This window comes from Leptodactylus fuscus, chromosome 1, assembly GCF_031893055.1.
Source record: "Leptodactylus fuscus isolate aLepFus1 chromosome 1, aLepFus1.hap2, whole genome shotgun sequence".
Taxonomy (NCBI): Eukaryota; Metazoa; Chordata; class Amphibia; order Anura; family Leptodactylidae; genus Leptodactylus; species Leptodactylus fuscus.
This window is the reverse complement of record NC_134265.1, coordinates 288,097,581-288,120,934: the sequence shown is the minus strand read 5'-3', so window position 1 is coordinate 288,120,934 and position 23,354 is coordinate 288,097,581. Positions and strand designations below refer to the sequence as shown.

Sequence of the window (23,354 nt, the reverse complement as noted above, 5' to 3'; positions counted from 1 at the left end):
ACATAATACTGTGTGCAGGGGCCACTAAGGGACATAATAGAGCGTGCAGGAATGCGTAGGAGGGACTCGGTCGAGATCTTCGGTGTCGGGGGGGCCCCATGTCAAAAGTTCGCCACGGGGCCCCGCCATTCCTAGTTACGCCACTGCTCTATAGAATTATACATAGGTATGATGATACTCAGCATAATGTCTCCTGCAATACAACATGGCTGGTTTGATACTGAGTTTCTTGATGTCAGATTCCTTTTTAAACACATTGTCACATGAGACCAGTAAACTCTACTGTCACTTCATGGCCTAGATTGTGTCCACAATTACTTAATAACCCGTCTGTATCCATCTTCAATATTTATAGGGGTTTCCAGGAATTTTCTATTTATTGGTTATCCTTATAATAGCTAATAACTATCTGATTAGGGAGCGGCCATCAGCTGCCCCAAAATTAATCAGCTGTTTAGGGGTAAATTCTTTCCCTGCACATTACAATGCACAGAGCCGAAAACAGAAGGCCTGTATAGTTACTGCAGCGTAGCTCGCACTGATTTCAATGGGAGTTGAGCTGCAGTGTCACTATACAGGGCACAGAGCCACCTGCTTCCAACTCTGTGAACTATATAGCAACCTTGAACAAATGATTTGTGTGGGGTCAGGCTGTTGACCTCCCTCAATTATATATTTATGGCCTACCCTAAATCATACATAAAATTTCTGAACGTCCTCTTCGAGAATAATCCCAGTCTTTATACATTATACTGTACACAACATGATGTCCGTCTCTTCTAGTTCTTTAGAAAAGAAATGTGTTACTTACACTTTTATGATATTTTCATGTGTTATTATTATACAAGGCTTTATATTACATCCAAATGACAAATGCCTTGTACACCGTCCTCTAACTACATATAAAACCGTATTATACTGTGTATTTCTGTATGGGGCTGGAGAAGGACTGGGAGAGTCTAAAAGCTTCCTATTGTGATTGCTAAGGCATTGTTCATGTCATGACTTGGTACACATGGAAATAGCCATCAGTCTTTCAAGTAAGTTAAACATTACAAGGAGCCTGATCCCATGGCTTGTATGTTCGCCTGCTTTCCTTCACCAAAGTAGTTCATTTGTTTTGTCAGTCTTGGTAGCCTATTAAAATGTTTCATGCAAAAGTTTGAGTCCTCCATCTAGTGGTGTCTTTGAGTACAACATCTACCTGTTTACCAGTCTGGTTTTGTTTACACCCCTAATTTCAAGCATAAAAATTAATATGATTCACTAGGATAATCCAAATTTCAGTATACATGTTTTACTCCATATAATGCTTATCCAGCCATATACAGTGTATTGTTAAACTAATATACAATAGGTGCTACAGCAGTATACATAGAGTATTGTATATATTATATAGTATACAAGCAGTATACATAGAGAAAATAAGCAATAGTAATATAATAGATGACTTATATGTGCCCTCCATAAATATGTGACTATCTGACCATGTAATAAATTATGGCACAACCTATAATAGGTAAGACTGACCGTACTAATGTCATTTAAACAAAGGCCCCTCTTCCCGGAAACACCACTTACAACTAAGTAAAGAAGGCTCTGACACCAAGTTTGGATAAATAGTGGAGGTCGGCCACAGCTTTATTGAATAAAATGACCATACGAGCAGAACCTTGATAACCCCAAGATGACCTGCATGACGCGTCACCAGAATTCCCCGACACCGCTTGCGGTGTGCATGTATTAGATATTCAGCGGGTGACACGTCTCTCCACTTTCTCCCGGTGACAGAGGGGAAGGGAACAAGGTCCTGCCGATATGCCAGATGTGACACCTACGAAAACAATAAATGAAAATAAATAACAGCACAAAAACATAAATAATCAATAAATAACAAAAACCAGAAACAAATCAGGAAATTAATTAAACAAACGATAAACATAAAGGTAGTAAGGGAGGGAAATCCAGGTGAAGACGATGCCGGTGGGGATCCAAGAGGAAGTCCCCGCCCGGCGCCTGCCTATTTAAAGGGGGGGAGCTCCGCCCCCTCTCCCAGCAGCCAACGGAAGGCCGGCCTCCAGGAGGGAGGAGGGAAGGAGCGAGGGGTGAAGCATGGCCAGTGCCTACCTTACTACCTTTATGTTTATGCAATCATCTGGCTCACAAGATAAACAGCTTGTACAGAAAGGCAGCCCCTTATATTCCCCTTGTGGAATAGCCTTTCTAAAGGCTATACAAGGATGTGATTAGTTAAAAATAACTTTTTCAAGTGATAGAGCCCCTTTAATTTTCACATGGTGCAGGTTTATATAGACTTAACAGGCTGATCAGAAGGGCCAGCTCTGTCCTGGGAAGCCCCCCGGACCCAGTACAGGTGGTGGGTGACAGAAGGATACTGTCCGTGGTGAGCTCCATGCGGGAGAATAAATCCCACCCCATGTATGAGACCTTGATGGCACTTAGCAGCACTGTAAGTGATTGTCTGTTTCACCCCAAGTGTGAGAAGGAGCGCTATCGCTAGTCTTATGACTATGAAGTCTTCCTCTTTCTCTTCCGTCTCCTTAGCTGCTATGGACTCCTAGTATATCTTCTCTTCTTAGCTTATGTGTGTCTACTTCAGTAATGTATTACTGTGTATTATCCTGTATCTGTATTACTATGCTGCTGTAACATACTGAAATTTCCCCACTGAGGGACTATTAAAGGATTATCCTATCTTATCTTATCTTTAGCCTGTATTGTGAATCCTAGTTGGGAATTGTAGGTATAGGTAGACAATGGCATATACTGCATGTCCCATAGGATTCCATTGTAAAAACAACAAACAAGTGTCCTGCACAATATAAGTTTGGAGGTGGTTGTCTATATGAGAAGGTGCACTCTGTTGCTTTCTCGTATGTAGTTGAAAAAGATATAGAAGCTATGGAGTTGCTATAGATCAGTCACTTTAAAATAACCTATTTTGTGCCCCAACCTCTAAATTTAAGAATTGCAGTAATTTTGGAGAGCAGCTGCTCCATTACGTCCCCTTTGAGACTGATGTGTAAGGGTCCCTTCACTTGGAGATTTTTGGCGAGGATTTTGGCGAAGAAAGAAATCCGCCTTAGGAATTATGAAATGTTTTTTTCCTCCAGCACAGTGTATGGACCTTGAAAAAAAACACTAGCGTTTTTTCCATGCGTTTTTTTGTCAATTCCACATGGATTTTCCGCCTCCCATTGACTGTTGGTTTTTGCAGGCAGAATCTGGAAGCTTATTTTTCGCTAGCGGGAAAAAAAACTAGCAGAACTCATACCGTAGAACTCTATGGGGGGGGGGGGGCGTTTTTTACACGTGGATTATGACACAGATTCAGCGCCAAAATCCTCGCCAAAAACGCAGCGTGAACGGACCCTAACAGTGGGTAACAGTAAGATGCTACCCAGGATCAGCTTTGCCAGCTGCATCACCCAGGTCTACAGTCTCTCTTCTTCCCTTTCTCCTCTTTATCATAGTTACCTGCACTGTCCCAGTCTGAGTGTCACTCAGGGGGCATTCACACTTTCACCCCTGTCCGTTAGTCATGTTTTTGTCCTAATCCCCAGAGAAACTGGATAGGGGACGGCTTGTCAGCAGTCCGTTTTAAAACCCATTCATTTGAATGGGTTTTTAAAGCAAACTGCCTCTCTGTGGGGAAATCGTTTTTTGTACGGACACAATTCAGACATTGCGTCCGTCCAAAAAAAAAAAAAAGGTTTCCAGGTGGAGAATCTGCATACGGACACCAGTGGTTTGCTTTAAAAACCTATTCAAATAAATGGATTTTAAAACTGACTGCCGGCAAGCCGTTCCCCATGCAGTTTCTCCGGGAATTAGGACGTAAACCCCTTGGCGGACAGCAGGCGCTAGTGTGAATGCCGCGTAACAAGCCAGAGGACAGAGATGTGTGGTGCTGGGCTGTGGGGATGGAGGCACTGTTTTGGTGACTAGGGAAGGAAGAGGCAGGCAGAAAAGGGACAGTGGACTGATGTTGCTCTTGGCTTTGTTCTGAATAAGATGGCAGCAGGATATACAGTACTAAAGATTTGCCGAGAGCAGTACAATGCCTGAAAACCAGGACTTCCCCACTGACTGCAGGACAGCTTGGTAGAATGGGATATTATAAATATGCTGGAAAATGTATCTCTTATTTTGATGCTCAGTCAGAAAGTTCATTATTTCATTGTTTGAGATTGGCCAAGTCCAAGACGCACAATTATCAGTAACAATATCAGGAACCACAAAGTAAAAAAAAAATCTGCCAATGACAACATGTCTAGTACATGTGTAAAAGTGTAGTATATAGTAATATACACAATTTCTTAATATAAAAATTCTGGTAGCCTGCTTTCCTTATTTCCAGTGCCAAAAATAATTGAATAACAAGCATATTCATACCAACAGATAGATTTAGTTTAGGTTTCCATCTAGTCGTCTGCAGCAGTAAAAGCTGCCAGTGATAGACAGATCATGCCGTGGAAGAGCAAGAACAAAGAGGTATTAAAGTTGAGGACACGCTTCTCAAGTTACACTATTCCTTGCAAAGTCATATTGTAATGGGCTATACGCACTCCCTGTGCCAGAAGACAATGTGCAAAAGTAATCACACCGCTGCTTACACTGAAACATTCCTGCTCTGCGAGACGTTTGGGAAGATAAAAGTATATGGACTGAAGATAAACTCCTTCTTTTTATCATAGCCGCGCTGTTTTTGGAAAGTGACTTTAAGGGTATAGAGTAAGATTTAATGCAAAAGTTTGTGGAGTTTTGTACTTAGCGGAGCTCCAGGTGTCTTTCATTCAAAACTTTTCCTTGACATTTTATGGTTGATTTTATGGTAGACTAGTTTAGCTTCTCAAGCACCCATTTTGTCTCTTTAAAACTGAATCTAAGTCATTCATCTTTGATGTGTGTGGTCTCGCGGCTCTCCAGTCTGCTGAGTGTCTAAGCTGCTTCAGAATGGCTGATAAATTCATTTCTCTTTTCAGAATGTCACACAGAGAGAACTAAGAAGCAAATAGACAAAACACCTTTATTCATTCTGTACTTTCGAGCGACCCCTCTGCACACCAGAAACATGTGCTTTCCATTGAATTTTTCCCCTGCTTTGTTTTAAGAATAAAAAAAAGACTGGACCCTTTAATACAGGCGCTTTTATTTCTCGTGATGAAACATTACTAGAAGACATTTTGTTCATAAAAGCACCATACATCTTAGAAGCAATATTACACTCACCATTTATACACTGAGACCTCGCTCCAGATTTATCGTTGTTGACATTTCCTTGGCTGTCAGATGGAAAATCACACATCATCCATAATTTTTAATCCTATCATTGTTTCAACCACTGTTTTCTCTATTACTTCTTTTTGGTGAGAGATCAAGACTTGGTGTGAACAGAGGATGATATCTGTTTTCAATGAAAATACACAAAGGAGGTGGCAAGAAAACCTGTCATCTGCCTTCATCTACTTAATGTTGGCAGAATCAGACATTATTTCGTAAGATTTTATGACTTGAACGACTTGGGTGTCCTATTACTGAACCATCGTGCAATATAATGCAGATAGAACCAGTTAACTCCTCTCGAATAATCTGTTCTGCAGAATTAGGGTGGCATTTTACCACAGTGAGCTTACCCAATGCCCTGATACATATTGCCCATATCATATTCAGCAGGGATACAAGTGCTGGACAAATCTCACTGAAGTACTTGAATCAATACAGTACCATATATATATATATATATATATATATATATATATATATATATATATACAGGCCCGTATCGATTTGACAATACCTGAAACCTGAAATACTGGAGCCTCTTCCTACTTGTGGTGCGTCTTGTGCCTGTCAGGGAATCAATTAAGACTTGCACATAAATCCCCCCCTTTATATTTAGTTTGCGATATCATCTTTCATTTCCACAGAAAGCCGAGATTACACTGAATTCAGTGCACTGACGGCTTTTCCATTATGTGCGCCAGAGGAAGAGATATTGGTACATTTACCGATATCTCTTCACTGTAAGAAGGGCGTTTCTGACAGTCTAGCTGGGAAAGACACTCCTGACAGTAGTGTCCATAACGCTATGCTGTGAGGGGTCTTTCCTTACCGCCCAGCCGTGACGCAGAGTAGTGAGGAATGTCCCACCAGTACTATGGATGAGTACTGCCAGAATGGGGGGTGTTCCTCACCGCTCAACGTCATCGCTGGGTGATAAGGAACACCCCCTGACAGTATAGTGCTACGGACAGTACTGACAGGGGGGCATTCCCGGCTAGACTGTCAGAAATGCCCTTCTGACAGTGAAGAGCTATCGGTAACAGCACCGATATCTGTTACCCCGGGACACATAACGGGAAAGTCAAGAGTGCACTGAATTCAGAGCACTGTCCGCTTTCTAGCGGTATATAAACCGCATGTGCCCGAGGACATGAAAGGTTCTCTTTAACTGAGAGGTTTTACATTTTTTATGACATACTCATTGCTTTTATGGTAGAAAATATATGTACACATCTACAGATACAAAAAAAGAAGAGAATATAGTAAAGTAGACCTTCTTCTTACTTGGTGATTTGTGTAATTCTACTGTATCACATTTAAGCTATTGCATGATACATGGAAATAATGGTGTACTATAGTGCCGTTGACCTCTTTTAAGTTTCTTTAGTAGTCAAAAACTTGGACAGACTTAAGAAAGTTTAATTTATCTGCAGGATATTTACAATAAGGGCTGGTGCAATGCAAACTTCCTAGTTAGATTTGGAACCATGCATGTAATATTTAATCTGATCATTGATGACTAAGATCTAACAATAATGTGTCAGACTGGTATAATAGCGCATGTAATCTAGCTCTAGGAATAATATGTTGGGGGATATTGGTGGTTGTTGAAAATGTATCAATTGGACATAGAAACTTTGCACTAGGTTTTGTAATGGAGTCATTTACCATTCATAGTGTGTGTTTGTGTATGTGTGAACACATTTTCTGTGTTTTTCTTACATTATATTTATCATCTACAGGAGTGCAGGATCATCAGCATGAGAAGATTGTTTCAGTTTCGTTCAATGGATCAATTCACAGTCCCAGGTTTCCCCATTCATACCCAAGAAGCACGGTGTTGGTATGGAGATTAGTAGCGGTTGAGGAACACCTTAGGATACAACTGACGTTTGATGAAAAATTTGGGCTTGAAGACCCAGAAGGTGATATATGCAAGTAAGTGTTATTGCTTTTGTTCATTAACAAAATTAAATGAAAGAAGGAAAAATAAATCTAAATCAAATCTATATTTGGTGAGACCACACTTTGGAAGAGGAGTCCTGGAAATGATGACATAGTCCCCACACAATTCTGATCGCAACATCATCCAGTCTGTCTAGGATTACATGAAGAGCAAGTCTACATCCACAGAACATCTGTGGAGAGTTCTCCAAGAAGTTTGGAACAACCTCCATGCCGGTTCCTTGAAAAACTATGTACAAGTGTACCTAGAAGAATTGATGCTATTTTGAAGGCAAAGGGTGGTCACACCAGATATTGATGTGGTTCAGATTTCTCTTCTTTGTCTCCTTAATTGACAAACATAAACCATTAACACTTCTACTGTATTTTTGTAAGCCTTCTTACTTTGCAGCATTTTTTCCACATCTGTCAAAAACTTTTGCACAGTACTATGTATAAGTATATACAGTACACTGAAATAATAGTTGAACCTTAAAAGGGAAAAGTACAAGCAAATAAAATACAATAGCTAATTGAAGGAGTATTGCAGTGGGTAGGATTTTTTTTTATTAAAGATAAAAGAAGCATTATTCACCTTATGACCCCAGCATCTACATCTTGGTCACTCTTAACATACAGAAAATGTTTCTTAGCTGATCACTGAATGAGTTAGGTCATTGCTGCGGTAATGATTGGCTCGGCAGTCATTTCCTATGAGTCAGTAGGGATCTGGAACTAGAGACCTGTTGGGCTTCTAGGCACCATCACAATGGGAGATTGGTAAGTATTGCTCACTACTTTTTTTTTTTTTACCTATTCTGATCCTTTAGTAAATAATTTTAACCCACCGAAAAATGTCTATATTAACTTGGTAGAGTTTAGGGTACTTTACTAGTGGTTGGGAAATGGTAAGGAAACAGAAAACCGACTAATCATCATAAGAGATTATAGGTTACACTTTTTCTACAGTTGTGGTGGCTAAGGTGATATTGAAGAGTTCTTGGGTGTGCCATACAAAATAAAAATATCAAACTATTAGTATCTCATCATTACATATATATATATATATATATATATGTATATATATATATATATATATATATATATATATATATATATATATATATTCAAGACATGAACATATATAATACATCTTATATATAAGGGATTAAACTATTTTATGATTATACTTGGAAATTGAGAGCTTCATATTGTTTTTACTTCAGTTTATCCCAGCTGTTTGTGACATTTAATATGCATCATAGTGCTTAACATGTCATACTGATACGTTACTACTTGAGGCTTATAGATCAAACAAGACGAAAATCACTGCATCCACATTTATGTTCCACATAAGCCTTTGCATCTGTTTCTCTCTTTTCAGCTACATGCTAGACTATTATATATATCATGTTGCATGTGAAACATAGTGTTCCCAGACTGATTACAATAATTGAAAAAAATATTCATATTTGTGTTCTTCATTCCTTATTTTTCCTATATATATATATATATATATATATATATATATATATATATATATATAGGAAAAATAAGGAATGAAGAACACAAATATGGTAATATCTTCAATATACTTAAATGAATGTCCGGCCAGACCTATTTTATTCTTGCTCTGGTGGACCTCTGAATGTAGAATGATGACTATAATCACTTATGTGTCCTGGAATGACTGAAAAACTAAATGCACAACCCATCCATTAGAGGAAAAGAGAAAGAATTGGTTAGGTCACGAGACCAGGTGAGGGTCCTTTAAAACACTGCCCTTCAGCCTGACCACAGCCAGGCTGAATGTGGGCTTGTCTGGTGGTGGATGGTGCTCTCATTCACTTCAATAGGAGCGCCGGAGATATCTGAGCACTTTACTTTGGCTGTCTCTGACACTCCCATTAAAAATGAGGCTGAATGTAGCGAGGGGGGTATGGACCCCCCCATTCTGCGGATCTATTAGGGTCTAGGGATCAGACCCCTACCAATAAGGGATTTATCATATAGCCTATTGATAGAGGATAAATCCTTTTTGTGGTATAACCACTTTAATAGCAGTGTGCGCTTAACAAATAATTTAAAGGAGTTTTCCAGGATTACAAAATAAAGTCTGCTTTCTTACAGAAAGATCTTCAGTTCTTTTTCATAGGAAGTGACATCATGACTGTTGATCACATGGCCATGCTACAGCTCTGTCCCGTTCAAATGATTGGGACATAGCAGCAGCATGGTCATGTAACCAACAGATGTGATGTCACTTCTTGAGGAAAGAAAGTGGAGCTCTTTCTGAAAGAAAGTAGCCATGGTTTCTAATCCTGAATAATTCCTGTAAGATTTGCCCATACATCTAGATGCTGGAGAGGATTAATTGGTTTCATATCAAGTTTTCACATTGTCTAATGGTCACATGCATTATAAAAAATATCTTTAAAAACATAAAGCAGGGATGGATTTACTACATCATGGAATGCCAGCAATTCAAAGGCTGCAATTCACAACACATGGTTGGTAACACATAGACTTTATAGGAAAGCATGTCAGTGTGTGATATTGTATTGTGAAAAGCCGCTTATCTTTTACTACATGCATCTAGAGATGCCCAGCCAAGAGGATCATTTTAATACACTGTAGATAATGGCTTATGAATCTGAATTGTTAAATGGAAGTCCAGTCTTTGGGAACCCATCACTGCCAAGAATCAGTGCAGTAACAAGAGGATTCAAAGTATTTCTATTTCAGTGCTTGCCCTGGTGTATGGTTGAAAACCAGGATTTGAAGCTTTGTGGTCTTGCCCTAGAGAATGTGAGCTGGGCCAATCCATAGGGCTGTGCCAGCAGTATGCTTAGATCTGTTTGGACATGCTTTTATTACTATTAATACTACTCTGTGAGTATAATAAAACCCCTTATTTTAGTATACTCTAGTAATATAGTTGTTAGGGAATTGCTAGGACAACAATTCCCCGGTAGCTGTTGGACCCTGGGACGGGACACAAGAGACAGTGAGCCCTAAGCTGAAGCCCCCAACTGTCCCTTCCTATTGTCAGGCCCTATTCTACGTAATAGGCGGCAACCACGAAGACAGTCCCTTCCTGTATAGGTGAGACACAAAACGCAGATAAGACAGACAACAACAAAGGGAGGCCAGCTAGACAAGGGTCAGTAAACAGTTGAGTGATGCAGCGCCAAATCGGATTAGAATGCAAGAAAAAAATAGTGATAGCAAGGAGCAAGTATGCAAGGCAATAGCAAGCACTGGTGTGAATGAGAGGCAAGATTAAATAGGGGAGGAAGAACCCGCCCATGGAGTTGACAAGAAGGCAGGCTGTCAATCACACAAATTAACACTTAATGAACAGAGGCAAACAAGGGCAGAAGACGGGTGTGGTGCAAATTCAATCACAGAATTAGAGCCGTGTTCACACAGTACGACCAAGAACTTTAAGCCAAGAACCAAACTGCACCCACCTCCTGCGCCGCCGCATGCGAGCAGAGGGTGGTGCAGTGACCTGAACAGGCAGAGATGTTACAATAGTTTTACACTATGTAGGGATGTGTTTTTGGTTTTTAAGGATTGGTTGTCGCTGTATGGAATAGTGTTGTGGACTTATAGTAACTGATCACTAACTGAAGATGGTGTCCCAGTCTTGTTTGTTTGCTGGCAGGATCTGTTTTTTTTTTTTTTAATAATGTAGATTGTGAGCCCCACATAGAGCTCACAATGTACATTTTTCTCTATCATTATGTTTTTTTTGGAATATGGGATGGAAATCCATGCAAACACGGGGAGAACATACAAACTCCTTGCAGATGGTTTTATGCCCTTGGCGGGATTTGAACACCAGGACTCCAGCGCTGCAAGGCTGCAGTGCTAACCACTGAGCCACCGTGTGGCCCCTGCTGGCAGGATCTGTGTGTTCGATGGTACTGGTGTTTTGAGGTTGAACAGTGGATATTATGAATTGTGAAATTGTTGTTGGAAATGTTGGGGGCTCTGGGGGTTGGACTCTTTTAAAATCTGTCCAATAGGAAGCCTGTGATAATTTATTAGGTTTATGAAGGGAGAATGAACTCTTTATTACAACATAATTGGTCACCACTTCAAAGATACAAAGTAAATGAATATTTGATGGATAAGACTATTTGCATATGATAGATTTTCTGTACCTTTGCACTCATGTGCAGCTTGCTCTCTGTTCTCTTCACTCTTTCCCCCTCATGTTCCTGTTCTCTATTTCTCTGGCCCAGTATTTCCTACATACCTCAGTATACCCAGTAGGGATGTCTGTTGCTTGTCATCACTAATGTCTGAAGTTATTTGAGACTCTTGCTTAATTCTTCTAGCATAAAGAATATGGCAACAGCTTCTCTGAGTCTTCTTTCAATCTTCTATTCCTTTTGCTTATTATACAGTTTCTACATATCGTGTGTGATCCATTCTTTATATCTTTTGGCCCTTTGCTATCAGTTTTGCAGCAGGGTTTTGTGGTTTTTATAACTACATTGCATTACACTTCATTATATACCTATGGCTATTAGTAATAGGCCTATAGGCAACTGTCAGGAGCTAGTAATGTGTATTACAAAATATTCAAGGAGGGCCTCCATGCAAAATATACAACACAGTCTCATTTTTCAAGTTGCGGTGTTGAGTGCTTAACACGTGGGACCATGGGCTATAAATACGCTGGCAATGTTTGCAGAGTCAAAAAATGTTCACATATGAGTGAAAAGTGGTTATTCTGGATTTTTCCACCTAGGCACGACTAAATATCTAAAATTATATAAGAAAAATTAATTCAATTTTTTTAATACTGCACACTGCCTTATACTGAACTTTGAGATGTCTTGCCTCTACTACGCACGTAATACATTGAAAGCATATGGAAAAAAGCTTCCCATTGATTTCAATGGGGAGCGCACGTATGCTGGCTCCCATTCAAGTCAATGGGAGCTGCTTTTTACGCGCTCATTCTTAACATGTTTTAACGATCAGAATGAGCGCAGCGTTACATCGTGTGAAGGCTCCCTAATCTGAATAACATACTCAAACCTTGTTTCAGATGCAGTTTACATTACACTTGTTTCAAATGTGTCATCATATAAGATTCACTGAACATCATGAGAAAAAAAAAAAACACAGATTCAACCGCTACATTTTTTGTGGTGGCGAAAGTATAATTATCATACTTGGTGTTGGGACAGTTAAAAAAAATAAAAAATATGGAAGACATGCTGCATTTGCATTCCACAGCCAGTCCTTTTATCTGCTTTCTACAGTATACTTTGCTGTGGGAATTGGTCTCCTCTGTTACTGAGCCAATGCCCTGCTCATCGCTGATGACATACAAATGGAATGGAAATATTTGCTGAATGAATCGCTGCAGCTTCTATAGGAAGTGGTTCAGAAAACCATTGCCAGTTTCATTAAATAGCTAGTCATTAACTATTGGTTAGTGCCAGGTCTGAGTCAATATGAAATGTTTCATTGTAACAGGCCATGTCGGCACAGGAGCAGCAAACACAGATACAACAATGTAAACTAAATTAATAGACTAAACTAAATGTGACACAATTCTTCCTTAATCATGTATTCCCAAATTAGATATTTATGGCATAGCCAGAGGATACATGCCACACAGCCACAGGCTCAGGATCCTAAAGTTTGATAAGCCATAACTGGTCCAGATGGAAATACTTCTTTAATTTACACCCAAAATTGCCCAAAATACTTTTCATCACATGTATTGTGCAGTTGTATAATAAGACCATTGCATAATATACACTTTTTGCCCAATTTGTTTGTTTGTTTTAAATTCTCATTTTATTAAAATTTTTTAACAATTTTACAATTATACAGCATCAAGAGACAGTTGCAATAGGATGGTAAACAAATGTAACATCAGTAAGAATAACAGAAAAGAAATATAATAACATCATGACATAGCATCCAATGAAATATGACATTAAGTAGGATCCAAAATAACTCAGAATTGAGAGTTGTATGGAGCTCAGTAATAAACAATTGTTGTGGTATAGCGTTAACAGAATTAAGAAATATGGGGGAAATCTTTTGGCCCAATTTGGTCCAATTTTGGCGCATCTAGTTTTAGACCAATTTTTCCATCTTCTCTATAAGGAAATGTGGCTTCAAGTAAAAGAGAGTTTAGTTCAACAGGGGAAGTGGCATAAATGCTTCAAATTTGCACCAAAATCTTGCTGTAAAATTCTGTCTCAAAGCAAGTCGATTAATAGGTGGTATAAACGTAGACTACACAGTTTTATCATCCATCCAAATATCAGTAAATGTATTCTACTGCAAAGCAAGCCAGCTTGTAGGTGGTACACCAGATTCACCATTCCACATCAGTTACTTTGATGAATCTGATGTAAATTTGCAAGATCAGACAAGATTAGTATATTTGCCCCACAGTGACTGACCAGCAGCAGCCTCACATATTATTGAACTTGAGTTGGATAAAGTTCTGCTTCTTACAAGAGACATCTCTGATACACATCCAAGCCAAGGCTTCCCCGCACTTGGCCACCTTGACCCTTATACCCAAAGTGATGAGCACAGTGCACAGAACCAAGACCGTGCCCCAACAGTTTACCACTTTTTTTTTTTGTAGATTGTGAGCCCCACATAGAGCTCACAATGTATATTCGGCCCTATCAGTATGTCTTTTGGAGTATGGGATGGAAATCCACGCAAACATGGGGAGAACATACAAACTCCTTGCAGATGTTTTTTTTTTTTTTCCCTTGGACTCCAGGACTCCAGCGCTGCAAGGCTGCAGTGCTAACCACTGAGCCACCGTGTGGCCCCTACCTCTTCTTCACCACTTTTTTGACCAAAGTCTGATTATAAATTCCCCTCCATGACTGCAAGCAGAGATCTTGACTGCAAGCAGAGATGCTAAACTTCTCACAGGTCCTTACAGATTGATGGTTTAGAATCCTAAAACACCTTAAACTAACACTGTGCATGGGTGTAATGAAAAGAAAAAAATCAAACATTATATTTATCCATAGGACTCCTGGAACCTGCGCAGTCATTCACTGACCGGGGAAATACACTTCTGCTTCATTGCGCATGCGCCAAAGTCCAGCACCCTCACACTAAAGCCAGGATGTACAAATAGTTTGTTTAACTGTGTCCGAGAGCAGCATTAGGATAGAACTATTTTTGGAGATTAAAGCAATGGTTCATTAGGACCTGCATGTGTTTTAGACATGACATCTTCCTTTTTAAAATGATGGTGTATTGATAGAGGAGGCATGCTAGAATATATATTATATATATTATAATCTTCCATAACAGAATAAATAGAATAGAATTTAGTTGCTATAACTAGTATATTGCTTCATAACCACCAAAAAACAAAGGTACAAAGTATACTCTCTGGACTCATCGGTAATGCCCAACACAGGCATGTTACCAATCTCTGGTTGCCAGACAGTTAGGATGTTCTGTTCCTGTACTTTCTTCAGATTTGGTGAATATTTCTGTGTATGTAACTAATCTTATAAACATTTACATATGATTTATTCCAGGGATATGTAAAATATTAGCCCTGTCAAAACAGAATATATTGAATTACACCCTGTGCAGGCTGTAGGAGATTTAGCCGAGCGCTTTGCAGACAAACCTGGTGCATTCATATTATAATATACAAGAAAGCTGAAAGTGAACATGACGAAAATTGGAGCTATGTTTAGCAGTGCAGTAAAAATAACCCAACATGTGGGAGCTGAAAATAACACAATCTGTGATGCAGCAGTCATCCAAATTCACAAAGGGCTGGCAATGAGCACGAGCTTTTCTCTCTACTTGCCCTGTATATTGCTGCAGTGATTTCAACCACTGAATACATAAAATAACTCTATTCCCGTGTTTTATCGGCTGTAATACGGTAAATCCTGCTTCTGCATGTGTAACAGAGTAACATATAGTAATATCTTAGGTACTGGTAAATTGGCGATTATCCTCAGTGTTAAAGGAAGAACTCATTGTGGTAATGTGAATGCCTGAATAATGTACAAAAGTAACAATATGGCATGTTGTCATGTAACACATGTTGTCATCTGTAAAGTAACCCTTAGTCCTTCCATCAGAGAGCTTTGGGATAAAGAATTAAGGCAGTTTTACAACAGGAATTAGTCTGGAATTCATTGTCAGATCACAGGCTCCCCTAAACAGCTGATGGATTCAGAAAGAAATGTTGGGAAGTTTTCCTATAATTATGGATCCTTAATATTTGAATGCTCCAGATGCCAGACAAGTAGATTTCTGTAATAATGTGACTTTAGGGGGTAAACATGTTGTTAAAGGGGTTGTCCAGTTCCAACAAATACAGGTTAGTGCTTTGTATAATGAAAATGTACACATTGATAAGGTATAATGGAAAGATTTTTAGCTATATACATTGACATGCTTTCTTAGATGCTGTTGAACAGCTTAGTAATGAAGTCTGACCTTTAAAAATTCTCCAAATATATATAAAAGGGTTTTATTAGAACAAAATTGGGACAAAAAGCAGCTAAGAGTGTAAAATGACAAGGCTATACTTATCTGTGGAATGGTGGCTCAGTGGATTACACTGTTACACTGATGCACTGGAGTCCTAAGTCTGAATCTGAAGGAGCATTTGCATGTATACCTGAGTATGTTAGCATGAGTTTCCTTCAGGTACTCCAACATGCCAAAAATATACTAATAGGTAAATTGGCTTCTCATAAATATCAAACCAGTCGCTAACTCCCCTACTCTCAACTTTCTTTGCGATTTCAGTCCGTTGTGTGACAAAACACATTTACAAATGTTTGTCATTGTCCCACCTGTTGGTTCTCTCTTGGTTTTAGCTTTACCTCTCCAGTCCTCCCTGCCAGTCTTTGCTTACTGGGCTATCAAAGAGGAAACAGGCAGCACTCTCATGGTATAGGACTTGTTCGATGCACAATTCAATGGAGCACTAGCCGGACTCCTCCAAATCTAGTAGGTATATGCAAGAGATACACAGCACTCCAGATAGTATCAAATTGAGCTTGCCTATTTAAATATTAAAAAAATGATACAATTCATCAAAGCCGTATAGAATACAGTATATCAGCAAACAGTGTGCCGCCTAGCACACATACCACCACCTCCAGGCTGGTGTCGATTTTTGGACCCCATACATGTGGCTCACTTCAAGCTCCATCTATTACTTCTTTTGGCCTGACATAGAGCAAAGGTGTTACTGAAAACATTGGACCTATTAATCTATGAATTTTTCTACTGTTTGCTGATATATTTTATGCGGCTTTGATGGACTGTATCACTTTTGTAATAATTAAATAAGAAAGCTCAATTTGAAACTATCTGGAGTGCTGTGGAAAAAAACGTGGCATTTTGGAAATCACAACATGTCAATTATACCTACAGAATCGCTGATGGTTTCCCTATAGGTATAACAGAAGCAAAAAGTCCACAGAGAAAACCTCTTCAGATTTCCTGTGAAAAGCACTGCTGTAAAAACCTTGATGTACTGCCGCCATGGCTTTTTCCTCAGTGCTTTTTTGCTGCGGTCCGCTACGTAGGATCATAGCCTAAAGTTATAATGACATCAAAGTTAATATTGCATTATTTGTCTTTGGCTCCTTGAGGAGCAACTGTAATACACTGACGTAGGTGTTGACAATGACATCTTATTCAGTATTTTTTGACTCCTAAAATGGGCATTGTTACTGAAGTGGTTTTCCCTCAATCTCCCTTTTTTTCCACTGTTTAGAAAGAGGTCAACTAGATTTGAAGTTCAAACCACAGTTTGCTGTGCGGAGAATTTTTGAGCTATTTTGGCTTCTTTGATTTACAATTGTTGTTTCCACAAGGCAGTAAGTCCTTGACTGTATGTATTTTCACTTGAAATTGCTGGGAAATATGGAGAAAATAAGTAGTGGCATTTCATTCACTCGTGAGAACAGCAAGAAATCACATCGCACTGAAGAAGTTACTTTGTATTTTCATTTTTGCTAAAAGGGATCAGCTCCGTTTTATACAGTCATGTGTCTACAGGGTTGTAGCAATACTCGTGGTAATTTATGGAAGAATACATTTTCTATGGAAAATCTACATAAAAAGAAAAGAGGTTGCAATTTCCAGGATGTAAAGAACATTGATGTTAATAGGTCAAGTGTTGGCTCTGTTTTCAGTTTGAGGTTTGCACATTATAGACTGTACATCTATAATTACTCTTCGTGTGCGTTATTAGAGCTCTGTCACGAGGTCATAGCTGCAGGATGAAAGTTGACATTTTTATGTTTTATTATGGAGGCCTTTTTTAAAGTGATACAGTTCACAAAATAATCCTTATGATAATTAATAATAAACATAACTCCAATGACAGAAAAAATAAATGTGTTATGACCCGCAAAATAAGGTTGACATATAATTTATACCACACAGTAAATGCCGTAAAAAAATCTAATAAAAAATTGGTTCACTACTTCTCAAAAAACAAAAAACAAAATAAGAATTGTTCTAAGTGTCTTATCCAAACATTAGACAAATATTTAAAAAACTGGCGCCCTGGCACTTGTACGATGGAGCCCTCAGTTGCAGCTATTCCCGGACACCAACCTGGAAGGTGGTGAGTAAATACAAAGGGAAAATTGAAAATGGTAAAAACCGGGTATGACAGCGCCACTGAGTAGATGTAGGTTAATAAAATCACTTTCTTGGAACCAATACAGTGATTTTATTAACCCCTTAGTGACCAGCCTGTTTTGGACCTTAATGACCAAGCCAAATTTTTGAAATTTGCCCTGTGTGACTTTATCAATGAATAATTCTGTAACAGTATATTGCATCCAAGCGATTCTGATATTGTTTTTTCGTGACATGTTGTACTTTACTGAGAAGGTAAAATTAGACTGATATAACTTGTGTAAATTTATTAAAAAACTCGCAAATGCTGAAAATTTTGAAAATTTTTCAATGTTTTCCATTTTTAGCTGCGATATCTCACATATACACAATAATACAGGGCAAAAAAGTTAGTAGTTATATATTTCCAAATGTTCCTTTTGTGTTTCAAGCATATTTGAGATAATTTTAGCATATTTGAGTAACTTAGACAATTTACAAGTTTATCAAGTTTATAAGCAAATTTTGGAAATTTTGAGTGTGTGATTTTTTCCTGTACCAAGCTATGTTTGCAGACAGGAATAGGTGGCATAATGACAGAAACTCCCATTAAATGACCCAATTTGGAAAACTAGACCCCTTCAGGTATTCTTTGAGGGGTATAGTGAGCATTTTGATCAAACAAATATTGTTTTGCAAGAATTATTACAAATGATGAAAAAAAATTCATTTTCATTTTCTTCAAATATGTGTCATATTAAAGCCAGTTTTTTTGCACACAACACATCAAAAAGAAGAAACACACCCCAAAATATATCACCCCACTTCTCCCGTGTTAAAAAATGTTCACTTTGTGGCCTTAGTCCTATATACGCACGTACAGTAGGGCCTAAGAGGTAGGGAGGGCCAAATGGATTTCAAAGCACAAATTTTGCTTGCAGATATTTTATGTCCATTGCACATTCAAACAAGATTTGAGTTACCAAAGCAATTGAAAACACCCATAAATGACACCATTTTATAAACTAGACCCCTTAGGGTATTCATTGAGGGGTATAAAGAGTACTTTGACCCTATAGGTTTTGAGAAAATTTGCGTCAAACAAAAAAAAATTCATATTTTTTACACAAGTGTCATTTTATAGGCCGTTTTTTTTGCACATAACACAAGAAAATGAAGAAAAACACCCCAAAATAGATGACCCCATTTCTCCCGTGGTCAAAAATGTACACTTTGTGGCCTTAATCCCATGTACGGACGCACAGTAGGGCCCAAAAAGAAGGGAGCACCAACTGGATTTCAAGACACAATTTTTGCTTCTAAATGTTTCAGGCCCATTGCGCATTCAAACAAGATTTGAGTTACCAAAACAATTGAAAACCCCAATAAATGACACAATTTTATAAACTAGACCCCTTGAGGTATTCATTGAGGGGTATAGTGAGTATTTTGACCCCATAGGTTTTAAAAGAATTTGCGTCAAACAAAAAATTCTCATATTTTTTACACAAAAGAGTAATTTTAAAGGCAGTTTTTTTTGCACATAACACATGAAAATGAAGAAAAACACCCCAAAATAGATGGCCCCATTTCTCCCGTGTTCAAAAATGTACACTTTGTGGCCTTAATTCTATGTACGGACGCACGGTAGGGCCCAAAAAGAAGGGATCACCAACTGGATTTCAAGACTCAAATTTTGCTTGCAGATATTTCAGGCCCATTGCACATTCAAACAAGATTTGAGATACCAAAACAATTGAAACCCCCCATAAATGACACCATTTTATAAACTAGACCCCTTAAGGTATTCATTGAGGGGTATAGTGAACATTTTGACCCTATAGCCGTTTCACAGATTTTACTAACTTAGGGATGTGTAGGTTAAAAATTAGTAAAATGTCCCTTTATCCCCAAAGTTTTCATTTTCACAAGGGGTTAAAGGAGAGAAAGCCCCCCACAGTTTGTTACACAATTTCTCCTGAACACGGCAATACCCCATATGTGGCCATAATCTGCTGTATGGGGACATGGTGGGGCTCAGAATGGAATGAGCGCTATTTGGATTTTGGAGGGCAGATGTTGCTGGAATAGTTTTCAGGTGCCATGTCGCATTTGCTGAACCCCTAAAGTACCAATACAATGGAAACCCCTCAAATGTGACTCCATTTTAAAAACTACACCCATCAAGGAATGTATCAAGGGGTATTATCATTTTGAGCCTAAAAATGCTTCCCAAAAATTAATGTACAAAATGAAAATTGAAATTTTTAAAGAAATATGCCATTTCGGTGCCCAATACGTTGCACCCACTTTGTGTTGTCAGAGACCTGCACTCCTAAAACTATTAAGGGGCCATCCCGAGGGTCAAAAAATTATATATGTGGGTGTAAACTGCCGCTTGGGCACACAGCAGGGCTCAGAAGAGAAGGAGCAGTGCGCTTTTTAGCTATTGGGGTACAGTGTTAGAGGGACTTTCGGGGCGCCATGTTGCTTTTGCAGAGCCCTGAAGGTGCCAGTAAACTGGAATTCGCCAAGAAGTGACCCCATTTTGTAGGGGAAATTTTAGGGTCTCGGCAAATATGACATGGTGTCCAAAAACCAACAATCTAAATCTGCACTCCAAAAGCACATAGCGCTCCTTCACATCTGCGCCCTGCTGTGTACCCAAATGGCGGTGTATGCCCACATGTATGACACTGGTGTACCCCGGATAACAGACTTAATGCCATATGTAGGTAGAAAGGCTGTTTGGACACAGCCGGGCACAGAAGGAAAGGAGCGCTATATTGGTTTTTGGAGCACAGTTTGGTTTTAGGACACCATGCCACTTTTGCAAAGCCCCTGAAGTGGAATCTGCAGACATCTCACCCCATTTTGGACACTACCCCACTGATGGCATTTATCAAGCGGTGTAGCGAGCATTTTAACCCTTGAGGGTTGCATTTATTTGGTTTCCAGAAATGAAATTGCGGCTGATAATGAGAAGTTAAAAATGAAGTTTTCCAGAGATTCGCCATTTCAGTATCTGATATGTTGTGCCCAACTTATGTCAGCAGAGATACACACTCCAAAAACTGTTAAGTGGGTATCCCAGGCACAACAGCTTTCAGAGCGTTCATCTCTGATACGAGTCGGACACAACATATTACGCACTGAAATGACCGATTCTTGGAAAAATTGTCATTTTCACTTCTCACAATCAGCTTTGTATTCATTTATGGATAATATGTTATAGCAACACTTGGGGGTTAAAAATGCTCTCTGTACCCCTGGATAAATCCTTCAGGGGTGTAGTTTCCAAAATAAGGTCACATATCAGGGGATTCCACTTTACTGGCGCTTCAGCTCTGCAAAAGTGTCATGGCATCCAAAAACCAAACCGTCTGCGCTCCAAAAACCCAATAACCCTTCTTTTCCCTTCTGTGTCCGGCTGTGCCCTAATATCAGTTTATACCCACATATGACATTACGTCCGTTATCCTGGGTACACCAGTGTCATACATGTGTCATACATGTGGCATAAACTGCAGTTTGGGCGCACAGCAGGGCGCAGAAGGGAAGGAGCGCTATGCGACTTTTAGAGTACAGATTCAGATGTTTGGTATCCGGACGCCATGTCATGTTTGTAGAGCCTATAACGTACCAGAAAACTGGATTCCCCAAAGGAGTCACCCCATTTTGAAAACTGCACCCCTGAAAGAATATATCAGGGGGTGTAGTGAGTATTAGTACCCCGGACGTGATTGCAGAGGGGATGGCGAAGAGGGAATATATAAGCGGTGTGGAGGACATTGCAAACACCAAATTCCCTACTATGTCCCATGATTGGGGGAGTCACTCTGGGGTCACTTAGGGGGTCACTTCCGGTGTCTTTTCCCTCGTAAGCTGTAAATCTGGGGTGTCCCCTGATATCCGCTTGCACAGCTTATATATTCCCTACCTGACGCAGCCAGTTGTATTCTAATGATTTGGCGATTTTGGGGTTGTTTGTCTTCACATTACTAGATGCTATATTTTCTTTATTTTTCTGGTGACATGGCCATATAAGGGCTTGTTGTTTGCGGGATGAGATGCATTTTGTAATGACACCATTTTTGGGTGCCTACAACTTATTGAATACATTTTATTAACCCTTTTTTGCAGGATTTTTTAAAGAAAAATCAATCCTGGCATTGCATTCTACCTTTTAAATTTTTCGCCATGCAGCGTACAATATAAGTAACATGTTCCCTTTATTCTGCGGGTCGGTACGGTTACGGCGATACCTCATTTATAGTATTTTTTTATGCGATACTAATTCTGTAGAATAAAAACACATTTAGGGACATAAATCAATGTTTTTTGCATCGCCATCTTCTGAGAAGCGTAACATTTTTATTTTTCGGTTGACAGTGTTGGTTGTGGGCTTATTTTTTGCGGGACAATGTGCGCTTTTTATTGGTACTGTTGTGGGGTGTATATGACTTTTTGATCACTTTTTATAGCATATTTTGTAAGGTGAGATGGCGAAAAATCACTACTTCCGGCGGGTTTTTTCCGGGTTTTTTTTTCGACGTTCACCGTATACATTAAATATTGTTGGAGTTTTATTGTTCAGATTGTTACGGACGCGACGATACCAAATATGTATTGTTTTTATTAAGTTTTAGGTTTTTTTTAATATAATTCATTTTTTTATAGAAAAAAGGAAATTTTGGGGCTTTATAAGTTTATTCATTTTTATCAGACACTTTATTTATTTTTCACTTTTTATTTTTTACTTTTACACTTTTTACTTTAGGACACTTGGATTAGTGATGCTTTGATAAAAGCATCACTAATTCTCTATTAGACGCTGCAGGACACAGCTCTCAGTGTCTTGCAGCGTCTGGAGGAAGTCAGACGCAGGGGCTGCCTGCGTCTGACTTCCTCTTAAAGCGGCAGGATCAACCAGGTATTGGGGGTCTTTTGGAGCTTGGGGTCACTGGCCAGACCCCAGGCTCCATGTTAGAGACATCGGCACCCCTCGATCTCGCCGCGGGGGGTGCCGATTCGGCCGGCACCGTCACGGAACCGCTTCAGTTCCGTGATCATGTTTGATCACGGAACTGAAGGGGTTAAAACCCCCGATCGGAGCCCCCTCCGATGGGGGGTAATGGAGCAGGGTCTTAGCTGTCAGATACAGCTAAGATCCGCTCCAATTACATCGGCACTGACAGGGAATCCTTCCCTGACTGCCCGACGTAATTTTACTATAGGGCAGTCAGGAAGGACCTGTCAGTGCCGACGTAATTTTACTATGGGCCGGTCGTTAAGGGGTTAATCTACATCTACTCAGTGGCGCTGACATACCCAGTTTTTACCATTTTAAATTTTTCCCTTATATCCAAACGTTGCCACTGAACATATTAAAACCTGTGAAATATTACAGGTTACGGGTTTTAGGTTTTTGGTGAAGACCAGTTGATCCAGAGTGATATACTGATTATCAG

At 39.3% G+C, this 23,354-nt stretch overlaps 1 protein-coding gene across 1 annotated transcript in view; it reads left to right on the top strand.

Moving 5' to 3' along the window:
* The window catches only part of PDGFC (platelet derived growth factor C), a 184,461-nt gene that overhangs the window by 81,920 nt on the left and 79,187 nt on the right, over positions 1–23,354 (top strand). Inside the window, exon 2 of the mRNA XM_075257758.1 lies at positions 7,050–7,245. Coding sequence (XP_075113859.1) covers positions 7,050–7,245 — 196 coding nt within the window. The remainder of the gene's footprint in view (positions 1–7,049; positions 7,246–23,354) is intronic.